Source organism: Nerophis lumbriciformis, linkage group LG30, assembly GCF_033978685.3.
Source record: "Nerophis lumbriciformis linkage group LG30, RoL_Nlum_v2.1, whole genome shotgun sequence".
Lineage (NCBI taxonomy): Eukaryota > Metazoa > Chordata > Actinopteri > Syngnathiformes > Syngnathidae > Nerophis > Nerophis lumbriciformis.
In genome coordinates, this window is record NC_084577.2 from 24,230,562 (window position 1) to 24,238,251 (window position 7,690).

General features: G+C 36.2%; 1 protein-coding gene across 1 annotated transcript in view; it reads right to left on the minus strand.

Moving 5' to 3' along the window:
* Positions 1–7,251, minus strand: part of abhd15a (abhydrolase domain containing 15a) — a 55,906-nt gene extending 48,655 nt beyond the window's left edge. Inside the window, exon 1 of the mRNA XM_061925835.2 lies at positions 6,668–7,251. Within this exon, the coding sequence (XP_061781819.1) occupies positions 6,668–7,099 (432 nt within the window). The 5' untranslated portion in view covers positions 7,100–7,251. The remainder of the gene's footprint in view (positions 1–6,667) is intronic.
* Between the last annotated feature and the right edge of the window lie 439 nt (positions 7,252–7,690).

The following is a 7,690-nucleotide window of genomic DNA, read 5'->3' on the forward strand; positions in this document are numbered from 1 at the left end:
TCCAACCAATATTCCACAACACAAATACGTTGAAACACCATTTTTGACGACGTTTAATCAATGTTGGGCTCTGAGTTGATTTGACCATTGAATTTTGGTCATTTTCCAACCAATGTTCCACAACACAAATACAATGTTGAAAAAACACGCATTTTGACGACGTTGAACCAATGTTGGGTTCTGACGTTGATTTAACCATTGAGTTTTGGTCATTTCCCAACCATCATTCTACAACACAAATACAATGTTGAAACAACAATCTTTTTGACATTGTTTAATCAATGTTGGGTTCTGATGATTTGACCATTGAATTTTGATCATTTTCCAACCAATATTCCACAACACAAATACGTTGAAACACCATTTTTGACGACGTTTTATCAATGTTGGGCTCTGACTTGATTTGATCATTGAATTTTGCTCACTCCCCAACCAATATTCCACAACACAAATACAACGTTGAAACAACATGCTTTTTCACGACGTTTAATCAATGTCAGCTTGTGACGTTGATTTGACCATTGAATTTTAGTCATTTCCCAACCAACAACGTGGATCCAATTTACTAATACAACTATTTTGCAACGTTGTTTAGAAGTCAGTTTTTAAAAAATCATATATGTCTAATCAACGTTGTATCTATTTTCTAACCAATATTCTCCAACACAAATACAACGTTGAAACAACATGCTTTTTGACGACTTTTAATCAATGTCAGCTTGTGACGTTGATTTGACCATTGAATTTTGGTCATTTCCCAACCATCATTCTACAACACAAATACAACGTTGAAACAACATCCTGTTTGACAAAGTTTAATCAATGTTGGGTTCCAACATTGATTTGACCATTGAAATTTTGGTAATTTCCCAACCAATATTCTACAACACAAATACAACATTAAAACAACATCCTTTTTGACGACGTTTAATCAATGTCAGCTTGTGACGTTGATTTGACCATTGAATTTTGGTCATTTCCCAACCAATATCCTACAACACTATTACAATGTTGAAACAACATGTTTTTTGACGACGTTTAAACAATGTTGTTTTTTGACGATTTGACCATTGAATTTTGGTCATTTTCCAACCAATATTCTACAACACAAATACGTTGAAACACCATTTTTGACTACGTTTAATCAATGCTGGGCTCTGAGTTGATTTGACCATTGAATTTTGTTCATTTTCCAACCAATATTCTACAACACAAATACAACATTGAAAAAAAACACTTTTTCACGACGTTGAATCAATGTTGGGCTCTGAGTTGATTTGACCATTGAATTTTGGTAATTTTCCAACCAATATTCTACAACACAAATACAACTTTGAAACAACATTCTTTTTGACAACGTTTAATCAATGTTGGGTTCTGACGTTGATTTGACCATTGAATTTTGGTCATTTCCCAACCATCATTCTACAACACAAATACAACGTTGAAACAACATCCTGTTTGACAACGTTTAATCAATGTTGGGTTCTAACATTGATTTGACCATTGAAAATTTGGCAATTTCCCAACCAATATTCTACAACACAAATACAACATTAAAACAACATCCTTTTTGACGACGTTTAATCAATGTCAGCTTGTGACGTTGATTTGACCATTGAATTTTGGTCATTTCCCAACCAATATTCCACAACACAAATACGATGTTGAAACAACATGCTTTTTGACAATGTTTAAACAATGTTGTTTTCTGACGATTTGACCATTGAATTTTGGTCATTTTCCAACCAATATTCCACAACACAAATACGTTGAAACATCATTATTGACGACGTTTAATCAATGTTGGGCTCTGAGTTGATTTGACCATTGAATTTTGGCAATTTACCCACCAATATTCTACAACACAATTACAATGTTGAAACAACATGCTTTTTGACAACGTTTAAACAATGTTGGGTTCTGACGTTGACTTAACCATTGAATTTTGGTCATTTCCCAACCATCATTCTACAACACAAATACAACGTTGAAACAACAATCTTTTTGACATTGTTTAATCAATGTTGGGCTCTGAGTTGATTTGACCATTGAATTTTAGTCATTTCCCAACCAACAATGTGGATCCAACGTTGGACGTCAACATTGTCTCAATTTACTAATACAACTATTTTGCAACGTTGTTCAGAAGTCAGTTTTAAAAAAATCATATATGTCTAATCAACATTGTATCTATTTTCTAACCAATATTCTCCAACACAAATACAACGTTGAAACAACATGCTTTTTGACGACTTTTAATCAATGTCAGCTTGTGACGTTGATTTGACCATTGAATTTTGGTCATTTCCCAACCATCATTCTACAACACAAATACAACGTTGAAACAACATCCTGTTTGACAAAGTTTAATCAATGTTGGGTTCCAACATTGATTTGACCATTGAAATTTTGGTAATTTCCCAACCAATATTCTACAACACAAATACAACATTAAAACAACATCCTTTTTGACGACGTTTAATCAATGTCAGCTTGTGACGTTGATTTGACCATTGAATTTTGGTCATTTCCCAACCAATATCCTACAACACTATTACAATGTTGAAACAACATGTTTTTTGACGACGTTTAAACAATGTTGTTTTTTGACGATTTGACCATTGAATTTTGGTCATTTTCCAACCAATATTCTACAACACAAATACGTTGAAACACCATTTTTGACGACGTTTAATCAATGTTGGGCTCTGAGTTGATTTGACCATTGAATTTTGTTCATTTTCCAACCAATATTCTACAACACATATACAACATTGAAAAAAAACACTTTTTCACGACGTTGAATCAATGTTGGGCTCTGAGTTGATTTGACCATTGAATTTTGGTAATTTTCCAACCAATATTCTACAACACAAATACAACTTTGAAACAACATTCTTTTTGACAACGTTTAATCAATGTTGGGTTCTGACGTTGATTTGACCATTGAATTTTGGTCATTTTCCAACCAATATTCTACAACACAAATACGTTGAAACACCATTTTTGACGACGTTTAATCAATGTTTGGCTCTGAGTTGATTTGATCATTGAATTTTAGTCATTTCCCAACCAACAATGTGGATCCAACGTTGGACATCAACGTTGTCTCAATTTACTAATACAACTATTTTGCAATGTTGTTCAGAAGTCAGTTTAAAAAAAAATCATATATGTCTAATCAACGTTGTATTTATTTCGCAACCAATATTCTACAACACAAATACAATGTTGAAACAACATGCTTTTTGACAACATTGGGTTCTGACGATTTGACCATTGAATTTTGGTCATTTTCCAACCAATATTCTACAACACAAATACGTTGAAACACCATTTTTGACGACGTTTAATCAATGTTGGGTTCTGAGTTGATTTGACCATTGAATTCTGGTCATTTTCCAACCAATATTCTACGACACAAATACAACGTTGAAACAACATGCTTTTTGACGACATTTAATCAATGTCAGCTTGTGACGTTGATTTGACCATTGAAATTTGGTCATTTTCCCACCAACATTCTACAACACAAATACAAAGTTGAAACAATCTGTTTGACAACTTTTAATCAATGTTGGGTTCTGACGATTTGACCATTGAATTTTGATCATTTTCCAACCAATATTCCACAACACAAATACGTTGAAACACAATTTTTGACGACGTTTAATCAATGTTGGGCTCTGAGTTGATTTGATCATTGAATATTGGTCATTTTCCAACCAATGTTCCACAACACAAATACAACGTTGAAAAAACACGCATTTTGACGACGTTGAATCAATGTTGGGTTCTGACGTTGATTTGACCATTGAAATTTGGTAATTTCCCAACCAATGTTCTACAACACAAATACAACGTTCAAACAACAATCTGTTTGACAACGTTTAATCAATGTTGGGTTCTGACGTTGATTTAACCATTGAATTTTGGTCATTTCCCAACCATCATTCTACAACACAAATACAAAGTTGAAACAACAATCTGTTTGACAATGTTTAATCAATGTTGGGTTCTGACGATTTGACCATTGAATTTTGATCATTTTCCAACCAATATTCCACAACACAAATACGTTGAAACACAATTTTTGACGACGTTTAATCAATGTTGGGCTCTGAGTTGATTTGATCATTGAATATTGGTCATTTTCCAACCAATGTTCCACAACACAAATACAACGTTGAAAAAACACGCATTTTGACGACGTTGAATCAATGTTGGGTTCTGACGTTGATTTGACCATTGATATTAGGTCATTTAACCAATCAAAATTCTACAACACAAATAAAACGTTCAAACAACAATTTGTTTGACAACGTTTATTCAATGTTGGGCTCTGACGATTTGACCATTGAATTTTGGTCATTTTCCAACCAATATTCCATAACACAAATACAACGTTGAAACAACATGCTTTTTGACGACGTTTAGTCAATGTCAGCTTGTGACAATGATTTGACCATTGAAATTTGGTTCGTTTTCCCACCAACATTCTACAACACAAATACAACATTGAAACAACAATCTTTTTGACAACGTTGGGTTCTGCCGATTTGACCATTGTATTTTGGTCATTTTCCAGCTAATATTCTACAACACAAATACGTTGAAACATCATTTTTGACGACGTTTAATCAATGTTGGGCTCTGACTTGATTTGACCATTGAATTTTGCTCATTCCCCAACCAATACTCCACAACACAAATACAACGTTGAAACAACATGCTTTTTCATGACGTTGAATCAATGTTGGGTTCTGACGTTGATTTGACCATTGATATTAGGTCATTTAACCAACCAAAATTCTACAACACAAATAAAACGTTCAAACAACAATTTGTTTGACAACGTTTATTCAATGTTGGGTTCTGACGATTTGACCATTGAATTTTGGTCATTTTCCAACCAATATTCCACAACACAAATACAACGTTGAAACAACATATTTTTTGACGACGTTTAGTCAATGTCAGCTTGTGACAATGATTTGACCATTGAAATTTGGTTCGTTTTCCCACCAACATTCTACAACACAAATACAACATTGAAACAACAATCTTTTTGACAACGTTGGGTTCTGACGATTTGACCATTGAATTTTGGTCATTTTCCAGCTAATATTCTACAACACAAATACGTTGAAACATCATTTTTGACGACGTTTAATCAATGTTGGGCTCTGACTTGATTTGATCATTGAATTTTGCTCACTCCCCAACCAATATTCCACAACACAAATACAACGTAGAAACAACATGCTTTTTGACGACTTTTAATCAATGTCAGCTTGTGATGTTGATTTGACCATTGAAATTTGGTCATTTTCCCACCAACATTCTACAACACAAATACAACGTTGAAACAACAATCTGTTTGACAACGTTGAATCAATGTTGGGTTCTGACGATTTGACCGTTGAGTTTTGGTCATTTCCCAACCAATATTCTACAACACAAATACAACGTTGAAAAAACACGCATTTTGACGACGTTGAATCAATGTTGGGTTCTGACGATTTGACCATTGAATTTTGGTGATTTTCCAACCAATATTCCACAACACAAATACGTTGAAACACCATTTTTGACGACGTTTAATCAATGTTGGGCTCTGAGTTGATTTGACCATTGAATTTTGGTCATTTTCCAACCAATGTTCCACAACACAAATACAACGTTGAAAAAACACGCATTTTGACGACGTTGAATCAATGTTGGGTTATGAGTTGATTTGACCATTGAATTTTGGTCATTTTCCAACCAATGTTCCACAACACAAATACAACGTTGAAAAAACACGCATTTTGACGACGTTGAACCAATGTTGGGTTCTGACGTTGATTTAACCAGAGTTTTGGTCATTTCCCAACCATCATTCTACAACACAAATACAACGTTGAAACAACAATCTTTTTGACATTGTTTAATCAATATTGGGTTCTGACAATTTGACCATTTAATTTTGATCATTTTCCAACCAATATTCCACAACACAAATACAACGTTGAAACAACAATCTTATTGACATTGTTTAATCAATATTGGGTTCTGACGATTTGACCATTGAATTTTGATCATTTTCCAACCAATATTCCACAACACAAATACGTTTAAACACCATTTTTGACGACGTTTTATCAATGTTGGGCTCTGACTTGATTTGACCATTGAATTTTGCTCATTCCCCAACCAATATTCCACAACACAAATACAACGTAGAAACAACATGCTTTTTGACGACTTTTAATCAATGTCAGCTTGTGACGTTGATTTGACCATTGAATTTTGGTCATTTCCCGAGCAACAACATTGTCTCAATTTACTAATACAACTATTTTGCAACGTTGTTTAGAAGTCAGTTTTGAAAAGAAACATATGTTGGCCATCAACGTTGTATCAATGTTGTGTGCCTGCTGGGAAGGCTCCAATATCGATATCGTATCGCAAGTGAAAAAGGTGTATCGGCACACCACTACTAAAAAGGTGTACTTCTGGCTTCAGTTGTGCACTTTTGAGAGAACATTCTTTATAAAAAAAAATTCTGAGAGTTTGCACAGCAGGTGAAATGAAGTGCTTAAAGTAATTATATGTTCATACTTGGGTGTCATTTTGGAAATATTAGAAACAGCTGTGCAGTTTGGCGTTATTTGACGTTTACCTGCAGAACATTCCTGGTGATCTTGCCAAAAGAATTGGGGATGATGAGCAGCACCGGGCTGGCGGACTGGCCGGAGGTCCTGCGTCTCTTCTGGTACTTGGGGAAAGCCCAGTCCAAAGCCACCAGTCCGCCATCGCTCAGCTGCAGGTGGTCCCTGGCGAAGTGCACCTTGCTGCCGCCGCCGCGGCACGCCTCGTACGCGCTCCGGAGGACTGCGCCGACCCGCCACGTCCATGCCGCGCACGGCGCGTAGTCCGCGAAGGAAGTGCAGGTCTTCATGAGGTGCTTGGCCAGAGCGGAGGGCTTGCAGACGAGCTCCGCGGCGTCGGTCCGCCTCCCGGCGTCCGCGCCGGGAGAAAGTTTGCACAATGCGCACCAGGTTACGGCGAGCAGCAGGACCGCGACGCAGAGCGCTGCGAGCCATCCCAGCATGTTCGCTTTCGACGCCGACTTGTACCAAAGTGTGGATGCAAAAAAAGTCGCAAAAATCCTGCTTTAATTCTCTAAAATCTCCTCTTTGTTGCTGCGTGAAGTCCGCGATGCGCAGCGGGGATCTTCCATGCCTGATCCGGCAGAGACTTCAACCTGCAACCGTGAGCAACAAAAATGTCCCCTTCAGTCAAGCTGAATGGAAGACACGCCCCCCCTGCCAAGCCCCGCCCCCTCATGCTGTGATGAGCAGGTATCCTTCTAGAAGTAGACACTATAGGAGTACAAATTCCCCCCTTATACATATTGTATACATATTTCCGCATACTATGTAGTAAATCTACACTGCAATACTTTATATACAAGTATCGTCCCTGGAGATTATTTTATACAACGTAAAAAAGATGAGATTTTACCATGAAAAACTGGGAGTTCAGTCGCTAAAAAAAAAAGGTAAGTTTGTTTTCTTTCATTTACAATAATGCACTGTAAAAAAAACAACAACAAAAGATTTTAAGGTAAAAAAAAAAATTTGCAGTTCCGTCGCCAGAATGTTAGCTTTAAAGTAACAGTGGTACCGTTTTTCCATTTACA